Genomic DNA, 17,819 nt, shown 5'->3' on the forward strand with positions numbered 1-17,819 from the left:
CATTAGTAACTTAGACTCAGCAGCCAAGTATCCCTTTATTTGCCTACTGAGGATTAAAAGAATGTACGGCTTCTAGTTGAAGAGAGCTACAGCATTCAGGAGTCAAGGTGAGTGGTTCAAATACAGAAGAGCCGCGGTTTGAATGTGTAGAACACACATGCTGGAGCCAGGCTGCATTGCTGCAGAAAAAGCACAAAGCTGCTGTCAATTCTTGCAAACGAGTGCCCCTTACTTAGTAGGCAGGCAAGGCCAAAAGGGCTTTCCTAGCCACTCTGGCTCCTTAGCAACTTGCAACTCATTCCCTCACCCTCCGTCACCATCCAGACGCCAGCAACCCGTTAGGACAAGCCAAGTTGTTTTAACCTCTCCTAGAAGTATAATACACAGCTCCCTCCAGCTCAGACAGCCAGCTTATTTCAGTCTTTCACGGAAGACACCCACTCTTTTCCAGAGCTTAAAGCCTCTTCTATCTCAAGCCTCTGTGAGTACCATGAGTTTCTGTTAGTTTGCCTTCTCATGCTCAGAAGCATTCCTGTCTAGAGAACCTTTACACTCCATGACATGTCCCGTTATACCTGCAGCTGGAGCATTTCCTGTTCCCCACGCCCCTGTCCTCCATTAACTTCTTCCCTGCCAGACTGTATTCAAGCATGTGACTGGAGAACCGTAAGCCTGTGATCATTTCATTACTTACGTGCACAGTGGAGATGTCGGAGTTCATTTACGCAACAACCAACGTAGGACTTTTAAAAGAGGCTGTAAATGTGTCAGTGAGCTGGAGCAGATAAGAGCTCAAAATTCAAGACACTACTATAACCCCCAAATTGTAGTAGCTTTAAAGCTTATCTAAGAGATCTATGTACTTATATGGCCCACATCACTGTGGTCTCTGAGCACTGCCCAAGTACTTAAAAATAGAAATAGTAAATCTGCCTTTCATCTCTTTCAATCTACAGGAGAAACAGCATTCTGAGTTCATAATTTGTGTGTTCAAGAAAGAAGAACTTACAGAAGGAAAGCTAAGTAAAAGGAAGGAGTGTTGCATTTGGTTCTGAAAGCAGTTAAGTCTATGCTCGTTGTCTGTCACGGGAGTTTGTTCCGTAATATAGGGCCAGCTTCAGTGAAAGCTCTTCTATGCTACTACACAAATGTCTCCTGCTGGTCAACAATTTAACTGTTCTACTGAAACCCAGCAGTCATGGGCATGGAGAGGAAGGAAACTAGGGCCAACACCGGGAAGGGCATTGAATACCTGGAGGGAGCCTGTCATGAGGTTCACTACTCATCCTTGTACATCCTTGTCACTTATCCAGGGATTAGCTCATGACCAGTCTGACACCCCTTCTTTCAGTGTCTCAGCCCATACTCTCAGTCTCTCAGGAGTCAGGTTATACCCTCTTCATCACTCAGGGTACTCCTTCTTCTTGGTTTGGTCCTCCAGCCAGGTCACTATAGTCCTCCCTTTCTAGGATAAGAAAGTCCTACTGGAAAAACTGTCTTAGACAGTCTTCTGCTCCACTATCCAGCCTGTACCACCTCCCCCATGACTAGCAGGGGAACTCAGTCCCACCCTCTACTCCAGGTTTCAGCCCAGGGACCCTGCAACTGGTGGCTAAGGTCTGCACTATCCCAAACCTTGATACTTTTTCCCTAGGCTATTTCCTACTTCATCTCGATCATAATCCTTCTCTGTATCTCTGGGTACACCTTTTCCTCTAGGTACACTTTTCCTTCAGGACCAGGGCTTCTATTTGCCCTTAGCATCCATCTCTAAGCCCAGAAATCAACTACAGGCCTCCTGTTCTACAGCCCTCTTAGGGCTCTTATATCATACCTCTTGGTTTTATAGTATCTTAGCTTGCCCCTTGTTGAGCTGGTCTCCATCATCAATTAAACACTTATCAGCCCTGATTCTCCTCCAGGTGCAGCCTGTCACAGGGTTAATTGGCCCTTTCTCTCTACTCAGGTCTTTCGTATTGGGTTCCGGGAGGTCTTACTGGAAAACCCAGGAGGTGGGTGGGCGCAAGCCCCTCCCCCAGCCTTTGGGGAGGATCCACAAGGCCCAAGAACTCAAGTAGTTACAGGTGACAATGGAAAAAAATAACAAGGACGGGTGTGAGGGTCAAAGGGCCAAAAATAAGGAACCAGAACAGGACATCGAGCAGAGAACCCCAGACAGCACCCACTGCTCCTCAAAGGTGTCAAGGGAGCCAGTGGACGCTGCCCAGAGCAACTCTGCCTGGATGCATGAATGGAGGGAGGATCGGAAATAGGTCCCACAGTCACAGGAAACCCCCTCAGCCAACCTCCTCTCCCTGGTCTTATAGATGGCCACTTTGGCCAGCACTAGGAGGAAGTTGACAAGGAGGTTCCGTGACTTTGTGGGGCTACGGATAGATTGTGCGTATATAAGAAGGTGAGGAGAAAAGTGCACCCAAAACATAAAAGGATGTCTAGGAGGAGCCAGAATAGGGGCTGCAACCTGGCGCACTCCAGGTATACATGCGCCAGGGTCTTCCTCACACCGCAAAAGGGACAGGCGTCGGGGACGGAGGTGAACCACACCAAGTACACACCCATGTTCACGGCTCCATGGGGGAGCCACCAACTGATATCCCCGGTGGGCCGTGGAACCAAGGTGGAATATAGGCTGGCCCACCGGGGTTCCTCATCCTCAACAGGTGGCAATAGGTCCTGCCACTTAGCATCGGGGTGGGAAACGAGGGTGAGGAAATGGAGAGTATGGAGCACAAGAGTGTATAGATGCACCCTTGGCACGGTTCGAAAACGAACCAACTGCAGGTCATGCAGCCGGCTCAGGGTGTATGGGTGGAGCAGCGGGGGAGCAGGGGGGACTCACGGGGCAGGGGCCCTGTGAAGATATCCCGAAGGCCTGTGGTGTAGGGTGAGCAGGGAGCACCCTCCCACAAGACCCGCTCGAGGTAAACCCGAGCAGTGGGCAGTAAGGCTGCCCTCACCTCCTGAAGTATGTGCCGGGGAGTACAAAGGGTGGAGAGCCCCATGCACTGAGCGAGTGTCAGGGGATCCACCCAGTCTCCCAGGTCGTAGTCCAGGAGGCCTCCGATTCTGGTGACTTCTGCCTGCGATGTGTTGAGCAGGATGACATGACATCTTTAAAAGGGTTAGCTGAGGCACTATGTGCCAGTTCCTGCTCTCTGTTATGTGGGTGCAACTCCCATAAAAACTGGACAAGATACAAGGTTCCATAAGAGTAAGGCTTAAAGCCAAGGCATGGGAAGGCAGGACTGAACATCCCAAAGAGCAAAAAATTAATCCTGAGCTCACACCTTACACAAATATGTGGGATTTATTACAGATAAAGTCTGTACTTCTTAGTCTGAAGCCTAAGCTTAATGAAACTGGCTTGAGAGCCCTTGTGTCTGATAGCTAAATACCTCAGACACTAGCTTCTGTGCAGGATGACAGAACAGTTGACTATTAAGGAGTAGATACAATTTTTGGCTAAAGTAGGATCTATTGACCTAACTGGCAAAATAGTGGCTCCCACAGGGCAGATGCAGGGGTCTGCCCACGTGCAGGAATTTCCAGGATCATGGGCTTAGGCCCTGATCCTGTTTGGACCAGGGTCTTTGTTTGTAAGCTTGGGGCAAGGATCTTGTCTTCTCTGTTCCCTTTGGTAATAAATACTGGCTATCAGACCAGGAAGCTGGTGCTGTGACAAAAGCCCTAGCTGAGGAATTCATTTGCAGGTTTGGAGCCCCTCGAAGTCTGGACCAGCAGTACTGCCAATCCAAAGCATGCAGATATGATGAATCAGGCACCTACAAATCACAAGATTGGCTTGAAGTCATGAGATTTTTTTTGTAACTAATTTGCCTTTGCCACCTTCTTTCCGAGCCTTTAGGTTGCACTTGGGACACATTTTCAAAGCATTTCTCTGTAACAATGAGGGCTAGAAACTTTCTTTTATTTTTAAATGAACTCCAAGATTCTCCCATATTCACACGACTCCAGGAACTAGGAGTTTAATCATAAGAGCAAATATTGCAAGACTGGTAATAAAACTGTGAGAACTGACAAAACTGAAGCAAGGTAGTAACTTTGATTCTGCCCTATACAAATAGCCATGTACAGCTTAGTAATTAATAAACCTTGAACAACCCTATGTTTCCCCCAATCTGATAGGCTGAATAGAATACTAACTACCATGTTATCAATGCTTATGTAACACAATCAGAGTAGCTGGGATAAGTTACAGCCATTCATTAGTATGGCTTACAGAAAGAGCAATCAGTCTTCTATTGACTTTACTTTTTAGCAAGTCATGTTTGGTTGAGAAACTATCTTGACAGCTGTAGTAGTTACAGGGATACAAGCAATGCAAGTGGTTGAGGGTGTGTCTGACTATAATCAGCAGGTAGACAGATCTGAAATCCATTTCGAAGCTGTTAAAAAAAAACAACAAAAAACCCAAAACCAGAATACCATGTTAGTGCTTCTGGGAGACAAAAGCTAGATTCTGGTATAAAAGTCACCTTCCAGAATTATTCAGAAAGTGAGCCAGTGTGGGTACAGGATAGTGTGAAAAAGAGGGGCCCTTTTTCAAAATGAAGGAAATAATTTTAAGGGACACTTGTAAGAACTTAACTGACAAGTTGGAGACAGAACCAGGTGAAAAGGGAAAGCAGATGGGCCATAGAGTACTATAAGTTAAAGATTCTCTTATGGGTACCTGGATTCCCTTTACAGAGCATTATGTGTCAGGCAAAAAAAGTAAAACATCTTTCAGTTTGGATGACTTTTAATTTAAATTAATGAAGTTGTCGGTACAGCTGGGAAGAAACCCCACATTTTCTGGCTTGCAGGCCTGTGCTTTTACCATAAGACCATCTCTGCAGAGGAATGCAGAGATAAAAGATAAGAGATACAGAAATATGGTGCTTAATTTTTTTTCCACTGAGTGACACTGAATACAACACTTTACTAACCTAAATGTTTAGTTACAACCTAACAGCCAAATGCAACCTTCAGTCTTTTGGGCAAAATGCTCTTTGCCACTAATGGGAAATCAGCATTCTGTCCTTGATTTTGTAGCCCCAATCTCCACAATCCTCTTTAATTAAAACCATAATTCACAATCCCCCCCTCCTGTTCTAAGCTCATCAGTACCCTAAAATGGTCACTGTATCAGAAGCGAACAGCCCTTATGAGACCTATTTTTCTCTTGCTATGTTAAGTCATCCCTGTGCCTGATTGAAAATGTGGGAGCTGGGTTAAGCAATGAAATATGGCAGGTGCACACACCTCAGTAGGTTACTAAAACAATGCACTGTGGTTAATCTTATTTAATTCAAAATGGGTGAAATCACCCATGCAGACAGCTAGCATAAGGCCTGTGCACCACCTATGTCTTACTTAAATCCTCACATAGGACCTTTGGCCCAGCTCCTCAAAGGTATTTATGCTCCTAACTTTCACTGATTTCAATTTCCACTTAAATTAATGTCAGTTAGGAGCCTAAATACCTCTGATGCTCTGGGCCTTTATGCCTAGGCCTCTGCAAATGACTGATTAACCCCTCATTTCTCCCAATGAGACTAAGCAAGTCGGCCCAGCACTTTGTTCACACGGCAGTTTGCTACAGGTATAGCATATTGTAATAACACCAGCATGATGCATCCAGCAAAGCCCCAGCCCTATCCCATCTTCTTCTGGCAAGGGCTTGGGGGTGCAGGGGTAGCATCGTGCATAGGCCCCCCCAGGAGGAAGTGCCTGCAGTTGCTCTCTTGTAACCCCCTCTGGGTAACATGTTTTTAATGGGTCTAGGAAGGAGTCACAGACAGCTGTCCTCAAATAGAGCAGAGTCTGGAACGATGTAGAGAACCTTGAAGAACAGTGGGATCCAAAAACCTTCTGACACACAAAGAGTAAAACAAATAATATGGGAGATACAATGTGTCAGGATGTCCTTTCAGGACGTGTACACTGTCCTGTGCAGGTACAGAACACAGGCAGAAGTCCTCTGCACTCTCTCTGTCCAACAGGCAGACCCCACCATTCCCTGGTAAACTAGCTGCAGCCAGGTTGAATCCGCCCCTGCTGTGTGAGAGAAATGGGGGTGGGGTAAGGGAGTAACATGATGTCACAACCAGGCCTTTATAAGGGGTTCAGCTTAACAACTTCTCACAGTTTGAATTCAGCTGTGGTAGAGGACTGGGAGCTGCTTGTTATTGTTAAGCTCTAGTAAAGAAGTATTCTAGTAAAGAAGATGCAAACTCTGCATAGCAGCCAATCTGTTAGACCTTTTAAACTGAGAAAGAGTTTTGGTAAGTCAGCTGGGTATTGTACATAGCTAAGCTATATTGGAGGTTGAGGAATGCATGTGTATGATATTTGTTTTTTCTTTTGCACAGCAACTAGACTGGAAGAAGTAGCAGGAATTCGGGCAAAGTTCCCAACAAAAATCCCGGTAAATATATCTGTTCCATTTGCTATGTCAGTATTTTAGCCTTTCTTAAATAAGTTTAAAGCTCAGCCATTGAAGTCTTTTTTTTTTTTTTTTTTTCTTTAAAAACCATCAAACACTTTCAATTGCTTCAAAAGTGATCTCTTATTACTCTCTTAAAAACAGGTAATTGTTGAACGGTATCAGAAAGAAAAATACCTTCCTTTACTGGACAAAACAAAATTTCTTGTTCCTCAGGAGCTGACCATGACACAGTTTATAACCATCATTAGGTATGTAGCAAACCCTGGCATAGCAATTAGCACTCTATAAACGTGGCTGTGTGCTCTTATGCTGTGGCTTGCAAGATCTGGAATCTAGATGTTAATTTGAATCATGTTCTCTACTACTCAGTCAAGAGGGGTTCAGTTTTACTGAGTGCTGTGTGTGGGAAGCACAGAGATCTTCTAGTCAGTGGCCTTCTTTTTGCCTGCATGACACTAACAGAGGTAAAACCTACAATGTGTTCTCTCTTTTAAGATAAGCTTTCTTTCCAAACCTGTTCAGAGCTTCTTGTGAAATCAGTGACTGCATAGAAGCACAAAGTTTGTCCATGAGCCTAAATAAATAGGGTTTCTGTCTGATTCATGTCCTGCTTGCCTCTGTGAGGAGAACTTAAATAAAAAGGGAGTTGACTGGTAACCAGGACTCTGAGATTTTTAGTCCCAGCACTGCTACTGATTTGCTATGAACCTGAGTAAACTGACAGACGTGTCTCAGGTGTGGGCTGTGTGAAGCAAACTGCTTCTCAATTGCTCTGAGGTCATTGGCTGAAAAGCTCTACAGGGAAGTCCTCTACCCCTGTAATTCTTAAGTATATTCTAGTCTAGAGTATGTCTGTCTTTAAAAGAACATTGCCTTAAAAAGCCTATGATCTCTATATAATACAATAGCTTCTATCAAGTACAAAGGCTATGTGTGGGTGGCTGGGCAGACAGGCCTAACTCTTGGGAGTTGAGCCCCTCTGAGAAGGACTAATCTCTCTTAAAAGACTGAGTGAAGCTTTGAATATGTCTGTAAATAAAGGTTTAAAGCCATACTCTATCTTGCATCATATGTAGAACAGTGCTGAAGAGACTTCTGCTCTCTGCTTAGTATTTAGTAACTGCAATCGAGTAAACAAAGCCCTGACTTCAGAGCTTTTTCTGCTTCAAATATTTGACTTTGGAGACTTGCATAAAAGAGCCAGAGACTGAAAAATATGGATTTGACAATAAGACTGGATTTAAATCTACCTACATGATTGGTTTAACATCAGTAGGCATATTGACTTACCAAGCACTCTGGCTCATCTCTGGAGTATAAGGTGATAAATGTGTTTGACAAATATTGCAGTTGTGATAATGTCGTTAATACACACTGCAAAAAAACTCCTCAAAAGTGGCTTGTATTGAGAAAATAATCCTTTTCCCCCTCGTTTTTCCTAAATCTAGAAGCAGAATGGCTCTAACTGCTACACAAGCTTTCTACCTGCTGGTGAACAACAAGAGTCTGGCCAGTATGTCTCTGACATTGGCTGAAGTGTACAGGGACTACAAAGATGAAGATGGCTTTGTATATATGACATATGCTTCCCAGGAGATGTTTGGATGTCTCTTGCCCACTGCCCAAGGGAAACTTATGGAATGCCTTCTAAAAACATAAGGGCATGTCTGACTGCTGCTGTTAGGCAGCTGATCATGCCAGTGACTTGAAGATCAGAGATGCTCTTTCTAGTATGGGATCTTAAACACTGTACTGAGGGCTAATGGCCCAGATGTTGGCAGGACCAACTAATGCAGAAGTGGTGGTGCTCTATTCCTAGATAAGTAACTTGGAGATATCTATTTTATATTTGAAAAGACACGAGTGGGTTTTTTGAACTGCACCTTTAGATTTTTCTTTTTTTGTAATGTCAACCTTTAAGTTATGTAACTGCTTTTTAAGGGAACTCTAAAGCCTGAGCCTAATAGATACAAATAAAGATACTTTTAAGACTAGGTTGAATGTCAATATTAATCTGGGGGAAGTATATAGAAGTCTTCTAGAAAAGTGTGGAGGAGTACACCTGAAGCAGCAGCAGAAGTTTTAAAGAGTGACTTGAAATAATAGATTGTGTGCACATGTTCTTTAAAGATGGTGGAGTAGCTTATTTCATGGTACACATCACTAACCTAGATTGTACAGCACCACATATAAAACATAGAGCATATTGATTATACAGGTCAGTTATCTATTTATGGAAATGTTCCTGTTGAACTATATGGCCCAGCTACTGTATGATCTAATGAAACAGGCTCAGCCTAATAAACAGTTGACTAGACGAGCATCTGCGTTCACATATCTACCTAAACTACTAATTACATGTCCAAAATAGGATATTAAGCAGGAAGTGCCTCTTTCAGGGGTCTCTATGCAGCTCTTTCTACAGTTGTAACAGTATTTCTGGCTTGAGGTGAAGCTACTCTGCTTTTTGAACTCTGCTCTAGGCTGAGTAGGCAGTTTGCTTTGTATCTTGCAACAGCTAGGTGAGGCCTTTTAAAGGGGAGAACAGTGTCACTCACCTCTCCCTTTCCTCCAGGCCACATCACACGCTGTAAGGGGAGTAGAACTCTTAAGGGAGCACTCTGAATTAGTCAAATAACAGTCTGCTGAATACAACAGTGGTGTCTTGGAATTAGCTAGGGTGGGAGAGCCCATGTCTTTTCTTAAAAACTAGTAACAAGGCACAATTTTCAAAGATAGTGCTTTGAAATCCATTTGACTAAAGGGATATGAGTGAGTATGAATTTAGGAAACTTTTTAAAGTCTGAAGCCCCTTTGCCCCCATCGTGGGAGGGGGAATATGCTGTAACTGTTGCCAAGGTAACTACATCCCCTCATCTGTTTAGAAGAGCAACAGTTCCCATGCCACCCCAAACCTATTGTAATGTCCCCTTAATCTGTAGAAACCTCAGTGATACTTGGACAGCTAGTGTAGTGCACTGCAACCACTTTGGTGTGGAACAGACACAGGCTTGCTTTGAGAGGGTAGGAACAAGAGGACTGCAGCAGGAAAGGGGGAAGCGTTTGATTTCCTCTAAATAAACAACATTTGCAGGGGGGTCCTTATGCGCTGATGTACCTGTGCACTCCAGGGGCAGTGCTGGATGCAGGTTCAAGTCCTTTATAATTAATACTGCGGCAGTGGCCTGCCAATTGATCGCTATCTTACTAAAAGTGATGTTATAGCTCACAAAACATAGGAAGCTTCAAAGAAATCATTGCTCCAACTGCCTTGCTGAAAAGAGCAATATCCACCAGCGTATATATTACCTACACCCAGTATATTGCTGGATCCCAGAGTCTTACAGGGACTGTTCACACTTATGCTCATAAAGGCACAGTGGAAACCGTTTCTAATTGAGCTCAAGCAGCCCTTTGCTACAGGCCCTCAGGGAGCTAGGACGGTACCTGTTTGGCAGGCACAACCCAGAGCACTCCTGAGCAGCTGCAAGGCTCTCTTGGCTGGGTAGGGACAAAAGGAAAGTTTACAGTATCCAAAACTATTGTGCCTTCTAGCTTGTTTAAAAAGAGCTGGGCTTACCTGTTTTTTGTCTCCCAGTGTTGTGTGTGATAGTCCATAAAAAGGGAAATGACTCCAAGCTGGCAGAGGTCACCAACAACCTGTCTGAACCCTAAAAATCCCATGAACTAATACAATGTCACTGGGTAGTAACAAACCTGCCCCTCCTGGGATGGGTCAAAGCAAATAGGAATAAAAAATCATAACTGCCTTCAGAGGCAGAGGTTTCAAGATCTCCTGCAGTAAGGAACCCAGAGTGAGGGGTTCATTATACAGCTCAGTTGCAGTTAGCCGGGCAATGATGTGGCCTGGGCTTGAATATAAGTTGTGCATTCTCCTGAACTGCTGGGAGTTGGTGTCATTTAATCCAACTGGAAAAGGGGCAAATTGAGAGAGCAGTCTGCTGTGCTGGCTCCAGAACCAACCTGTGCAACTGAGATAACCACAGGACTCCTTCCAACAGAGCTGCTGTTCAAAGAGTCAATGTTTAGCTAAGATATTACACACTTAGGTGCACCGATATTGCAATGAAGGGCACCATTGCTAGACTGTATAGGAGGTAAATACCACCACACTTTTCTATTTAATGAAGAGGGCAAAGCCTGGGATATCTCATGTATAGCTGTAAATCTGCCCTTGTTTCTGAGTGGGGTTATGAACTTGAGTTCTTTGTTGGTCTCAGAGTGTGCACACGAGCCTAGGAACAGACAATATGAATGCTAAGACTGACTCTGCCACAAATTATGGTTGCACTCCTGCAAGATGCTGAGCATTTTGGCCCCAACCCACCAAAGCGCTTAAGCATGGAACCATTTATGTGATGTACTTTGCTGGATTGGGGCCAAAATGTCCAGCCCCTCTGGGGCTGGGTGCTGGGCAAGGAGTGCTGAATCAGTCCCCTGCCATGCCAGCCCCAATTAAGGGGAATGGATTGGGGCTAGCTGAATAGACCTGTGCCAGCCTGGCAACTAGCAACAGCTTAATTAGCCCGGGGCTATAAAGGAAGGGAGGAGGGAGATGAGAAAGGCTGAGGCCAGAGGCCGACAGTTCTGGTCTGCTGTTTGTGAAGCCTGGCTGTAAAATCCTGTATATCAATAGTAAGGTGGTGGTGGGAAATAGATATAAATAAAGTACAGTGGTGATTGCATCAACCTGAGGTGTCCCTGACTGGGTTGTGAGGGCATCGGGGCAGAAGCAAGAGGGGCTCAGCTGCGCCTTGCTACAGCCTCTTACAGCATGAAACTACATGATCTGGTGCAAGCTCTGTGCCTCAACTTCCCTATCCATAAAATAGGGATCATACTTACCTGTTGGTTTGCAAGCACTTTGAGATTCTCTGAGGAAAGTGCTAAAGAAGGGCTGCAAGTGACTGCCCAGAAGCCTTTTAAAGGCCCCAGGAAAAGGGGTTACGTCAATAACTTCACCACTGGTGTTCTTACACAGGAAAGCACCTAACTGCAAAAGGGCAACTGTACACTTAAACCATTCATATTAATGAATAGTGCCATTCATAACAGACAGGAGTGTGGAAGCTCCGTACTTTGTTAACTCTTCTGGAATAATGAGCAGGATTGAGGGGTAGTATCTGAATCTAGCTGATGTCCCAAAGAGGCTATATGCTGCCTTGTATCATCATTTACACCACTGCAAAGTAGGTATCAAATGCTCCCATGGTAGCATTCTACACTGACTGACAAGAATAAATGACTACACTAAGTACAAGGCATCAGAGAATCAGACCTTGATTTATTTTTCTTTCAACAGGTGAGGCCCTGCTTTGCCATTTCAGTATATGAGTAACTCCTACTGAAATGGTAGGAAGACTGGGGCCCTGCCACTAGGCAAACAAGATAATAAAATCTTCCATGTGCATCCTTTAAGGAAAAGTAAGACCTTTATGCAGTCAACAATATCGCCTTCAGAGATATGCAAGCTGTAGGCTGAGTGTATGTTGACTGCTTAGTAGGACAACCTGGGGCGGAGAGTTGTTTGTCAGCTTTTCTAGGGGGTGTGCCTTCCCTACCCCAGCCTGGTATCTCTCTTACTTATACTCACAATTTGGGAGGTGGAAGAATTCTTTGAATGATAGAGGCACCTTCTCTTTTGCCTGCTTGCACTTATTAATGGTGCTGACAGGCAGGGACGTCTCATGTCATGACAGACACTAGGAAGAACCCGTTCCCTGATAAGATCACTGCACATACAGTGAGGTTGGTACTTCCACAGGCATCATGTCATTTCCTTAAGTCAGCCAAGGCTGGGGTGGCTGTTGAAGGAGGAAGTGGGGGTACACCTGCAGTTCTCCCATGGTTTGGTTATTCATACCCCAAGCACAGTCATACTACTTTCAGGCAGAAGGACAAGGACTTAATCTAAAGTAAGGGAAACAACAACTCAAGACAGAACAAAAGTCACATCTCAAAAAGTGAGTCTCTCTGTTGCAACACGCATAAGCTTGGAAGGGTTAGATTATAGCGCCAAGTATCAGTTCTACCCCCCACACACAAAGTGATGGGGAAATATTTCCATTAATAATAACTGAAATTTACAGAGGGGCAAAGAAAGAAAACTGCTGCTTGATAACTTATTAGAGTGTGATTTATTTTGTATATTTTGACAGGTGATGTTGGCAATTTGTGTTTTAATAGTTATAAAGCTTTAACTTTTTGAATCGCAACATCTGTCATTAAATAATTATTGTCTGACACTCCCTAGTGTCTGGGACACCATAATTTCCTATAACTGTGAAAATTTAAATTGATAAAAAATTAAATAGATAAAATGCTTAAAAATAAATATCAATATTATCCATCAAAATTATTTTTTTTTAAATAAAATTCTGCCAAGCCTAAACATGCAGCAGCAACTCTGAGAACAAGATCACATTTGCTCTTGTTGACAAGGAGACGCCAGGAAAATTGACAAATCACACTGCTGCATCAACCACTCTCTCTTTCCCTCACACTCATTTCCCCGATCAGAAGAGACACAAAGGGCTGTTTCTTCTCTTATATTTCTCCTCTTACCTCCTCCCACTCTAAATCCATCTCACAGTAGATGGGAGGAGGACAGGGTGACTAGACAGGCAAACCAAAGAAACTCAGCGTGTTGCTCTTTTCTCCTCTATTTTTACCCCACACAACCCTGTTCAGTGTACCTGTTATTTTCCCTTATCTCCCATCCATATGTGGTGGTTGTTGTTTTTTTTTAACCTGTGCTCAAGCCTAAGCTTCAAGTCCTGCCTTATGCTGGTATCCTCAGACCTTCTCTTCCTGCCTTTTTTACATGTCTCTTTTTTCCTTTCCCCTCCACTTCTCAGGTCTCCTCTCACCTTCCCCTTATTAACCTTCCACCTCCCTGCCCATTGTCTGAACACAGGATTAAAGGGCTACTTATCACTGACTTCTGTCCAGGTGCTGCTGCTGCTGCTATGTTCCTCCTGCAGTTTGTGCCTCTCAGCTATAGCTGGGAGCAGACAGGACTTCCTTTCCTGTACTAATCAGCAGCTAGGCTGCTGGCACATTGGGTCACACATCAGGTGTGAGACAGCCACTAGTGGAGCTCCTAGGGGAAATGCACACAACTGCACTTTGGGAATGGAGGGGGCAGATGCCTATGGGGTGAGCAGGTGTCCCAGCAAGGTGTTAATGAAACCAGGCCAGACCTTTAGGACATGTGGAGGAAGATGGTTGGCAGCAAGGTCTTTTAGAGAGGAATGGGGAGAGTGCAGTGAGACTAGCACAGGGCTGTTACATTCAGCCTCCGTTGCACGTTACAGCTGTCCCCCAAATTGGGACAGGACGGCTCCCTCAGCTACAAGTTTCACAATTACAGCTGGTCCCACATGCATGATTTCAACAGGAACAAACAAACAAATTGCTTTTGTCTCCATTTTCTACTGAACATTTTGATTTTTCAGGAGCAATCTGAATACTGACAAATGTATGATTTTTGTCCAATATAGCTGGGTTTGGGGGCATTCCGTTTTTTAGTGAAAAAAGTCCAATGTTTGGCAGAAAACAGACACTTTTTGTGAAAAATTTTGTTTAAGTTGAAAACCCAATTTCCCGTAAAAAAATATAGTCTTGACAGAAAATTTATGACCAGCCCTATGCACAATCCCAAAATGCAGCTCTGGCAGGAAGCGGTCTTAGGGTACGTCTACACTGCAGCTGCGGGTGTAACTTCCGGCTTGGGTAGATGTAGATGTGCTAGCTTTGAATTAACTGGCATGCTAAAAATAGCACCGAAGCTGTGGCAGCATGGGCAAATTGCCCAAGTACCAGCTCCCTTGGAATGCCCTCGGAGCAGCTAGCCCAAGCTGCCACCGTTACACTGCTATTTTTAACACACTAACTTATTCAAAGCCACCACGTGTATGTCTACACGAGCTGGAAATTACACCTCCAGCTCCAGTGTAGATGTACCCTAAGGAAATTGCTTAAGCCTAAAATCAGCATTAAAAGGCTCAGGAAGAAGTAAACAACTATCCTTCAAAGTAAGGAGTCTCTGCTATTTTGCAGCATAGAGGCAGTATCGAGATCCTCTCCACCCCAGCTTAATAAACGCAGGGAAAGAAAAGCAGTTGGGACTGAAAGGAGCCTGCAGGGAGTTAACTATTTTGATAATTTTAATATCTATACTAGAAGAGTGGCCAGAGGCTCCACTCAAGATGAGAACTCCATGGCAAACACATACAAAGACAAGAGGCAAGATTTGCAAAAGTCCCTAGTGATTTGGGGTGCCTCTATTCTGGGTGCCCAACTGGAGACTACTTAAAGGGAGCTGATGGTCAGAAGGTAGGTGGGCTGCACATTCTGAAAATCAGGCATCTTCTTTAAGGTGTCCAAAGTTGAGCACCCAAAATCATGTCATTTCTGAGCATCTTGGCCTCGGTCCTTGCTCTGAAGAGTTTCTCATCTATTTTTGATAATGGCTACTTGAAAAGAAGAGAATGTAATACAATGTCAGAAATGTATTTGAAATGTAAAAGTGGTTGGAAAGCAGTTCCTTCTTTGTTTACCTGGTACGAGCAGAATTCAGCTTTTTTTGTCTGCCTTGCAACAGCTGACATCATGCAACCACCTCAAAACAGTACTGGGAATGATGCTTCATGTGAATTGTCCTCTGGGACTGCAAGGCACAGCTGATAACCTGAGGGAGCTTGCCAAACTATTTGGATTTTAAAATTGCTTGTAAAAGTTGTGTGGGTGAAATAAATTGAATGAATGAATGGAAATATTAAAACTCTCTTTAAAGCTTTGCAGGTAACCAGGTTTTGAAATATTTTTTTTAACTGATTCCAGGCAATTATGGCTTCAAATCCATTGACAATAAGAGGAGAGAAAGCAGAAATGTTAACACAGTAGGTAGCAGGTTGTTCTCCTGTTTCCTACCTCCTACTCAAATAAGTATTTTCATTATTTTTTTAGGTTTATATGATTGATTGTAATCTCTTTGGAACTCCACATAAAAACCAGAGAATGAACAAAACAAGAGCTAATCCTCACGGTTGAAGCACGTTGTTTTATCTCCTGATAAAGTAGCATAGGAATTAATAGGGATGAAACCAACAGAGTTTAACAGAAGTGCAACAGTTTTTTTAAAGGAATTTTAAAGGATCCCATTCTCTTTCCTTAGTTTTTGAACCATTCTATAGAATTCTATACCAGGGATACAATTAAATCCTACAGGATGATTCAAACACCTATTGATCTGTGATCAGTTTCTATTAAATTCTATGTGGCTTTTCTTAAAGGTTGTTAGAACCTGCTCTTCTTCCCAAGCCTTTGTAGGTTGCTTAATAAGAGCACAAGTTCCTTAGAGCAAGTGCCATATCCTCCTCTGCATCTATAAAGTGCCAAGCAACCTGTTGGGTTCTATATTAACAATAATCTCATCTTAATTTAGAAGGAGAATTGATCGTTTCAATTAGCGCTAGCTGCTCAAGCATCCTTCCTTTATAGTCACAACCTTACCACTTTATTCCCTTTTAGCCTCTTTTGTTTGCCAGCTGGTATCCTTATGCAAGTGGCAACGGCTCCTTTTGTCTCATGAAAGGTAACTTATATATGTTACACAACTGGTTAGCAGCAGTGCAGTGTGGCCTCTGAAGCCGTTGGGAATTGGCCAATCCAGGGTGCAGAAAATCAGCACAGTCTCTATCCCCTTTTCTCCCCTAGTTTTGCCCCCAAGGAGGGAGCATTTCCTTTCACAAGCACATGGAATTTCCAGATCAGTCGGGAAGGGCTGTTGGAACATTCAACACTTACATAACGTCCAGTGGGGTCTTTATGAGGTTGCTTGTGATTTGTTGCAGGGTGGGCTTGGCTGGTGGTGTTTATCTTCACTAATAGTCTGAAGATCAAGAGCATGATCCTACTTCTATTTCAAATGGAACTGCACAGCCTGGATCACGGTTGGACTTCTAACCCAAGCCCGTCATATGGTGGGAATGGTGTGATGGCTATTGGCTTCTTTGACATTGAGACCAGGCATAACGAATGAGGTCCATCTGCCAACACTTATTTGATGGGAAATAAACCTCTGCTTGTTTCCAATTCACGAAAGCAGAGCCAGAGCCTTACCCAGCTGCCCCACAGATCTTCAGGGAATTCTTTAACTCTGCCTGCCAGTGGGCAAGCAGCAGCAATGTGGATGTATGTAAACTGGCACATCACCATTCCCACCCAGCAGCTGCAGCCACTGATTCTTCATGTGTGAAGGAGTGGAAAGCGTGAGCCTCAGCGTGACATCACTAATGCAGCCATCAGCTCACAAAGAGGAGTTACAAGAGAAACAGATGGTGGGTGCAGATAGCCTTTGCCTGAACAAAAAGGGAGCTCTGCAAATGGGAAAAACACATGCGAGGGTGCTGACAGGCAGACCCGTTGAGTGAAGAACATTCTATTCCTAGCGCTGGCACACCTTCACAAGAAGCCTTGGCCCTCACGCTGAGAATTTAAAGCCCTCATGTCAGGGATGGACACTAACATGTTCTGTGCCTGATCCAAAAAAAAAGCTGCCTCTCTCGACAAAATTAATAGCCAGATAGCGATAGGGGCTGCATATTTGAATGCTGACTGGCTGAGGGAGAGAAACCCATTTTCCAGTGGCTTGATGCATTAGTCACCAACAAAATAAAACAGCCATTAATAGGAAAAGCAGCTGTTATACCATAGGTATCAGGGTCGCTAGCCTGCCCCAGCCACGGCTGCCCTGTCTAGACTCTCAGCAGTAACCTAATTATCACAGGGGTTACCAAGATAATCTCACTATTCAAAATGATATTTGCTTTGTTATAAACCTGTCCAAAATGTCAAGAGGAGCCTAGGGAGAAATATTTCATGTTCCGGAGGGGCAGGTGGGTCTAGATTAACCTTTATTTCCACCCTCATACACAGGGCCGGCTCCAGGGTTTTGGCCGCCCCAAGCAGCCAAACAAACAAACAAAAAAAGCCGCGATCACGATCTGAGGCGGCAATTCGGTGGGAGGTCCTTCGCTCCGAGCAGGAGTGAGGGACCGTCCGCCGAATTGCCGCCGAACAGCTGGACGTGTCGCCCCTCTCCGAAGTGGCCGCCCCAAGCACCTGCTTGGTAAGCTGGTGCCTGGAGCCGGCCCTGCTCATACACACGACTAACGCTTGCTCCCCGTATTTCTCTGAGATGGGACCATGTCTAGTGTGTGTGTATACACGGATGGCACAACATTCATTAATAGTCTTTAGCTGCTATGTCATGGCCTGGTCTACACCTAAAACATAGGTCGGCCTGTAGTGTAACAATAGC

The 17,819-nt window shown here is 44.3% G+C and overlaps 1 protein-coding gene across 1 annotated transcript; it reads left to right on the forward strand.

The window, feature by feature from the left end:
- The first annotated feature begins 6,188 nt into the window (after positions 1–6,188).
- Positions 6,189–8,536, forward strand: MAP1LC3C (microtubule associated protein 1 light chain 3 gamma). Its single transcript, XM_024203558.2, has 4 exons — positions 6,189–6,308; positions 6,396–6,451; positions 6,614–6,720; positions 7,921–8,536. The coding sequence occupies exons 1-4, from the start codon at positions 6,251–6,253 to the stop codon at positions 8,129–8,131; spliced, it is 432 nt and encodes a 143-aa protein (XP_024059326.1). The 5' UTR covers positions 6,189–6,250; the 3' UTR covers positions 8,132–8,536.
- Positions 8,537–17,819: the final 9,283 nt, after the last annotated feature.

This window comes from Terrapene carolina, unplaced genomic scaffold (genome assembly GCF_002925995.2).
Source record: "Terrapene carolina triunguis isolate 2854851 unplaced genomic scaffold, T_m_triunguis-2.0 Scaffold85, whole genome shotgun sequence".
Classification (NCBI taxonomy): domain Eukaryota; kingdom Metazoa; phylum Chordata; order Testudines; family Emydidae; genus Terrapene; species Terrapene triunguis.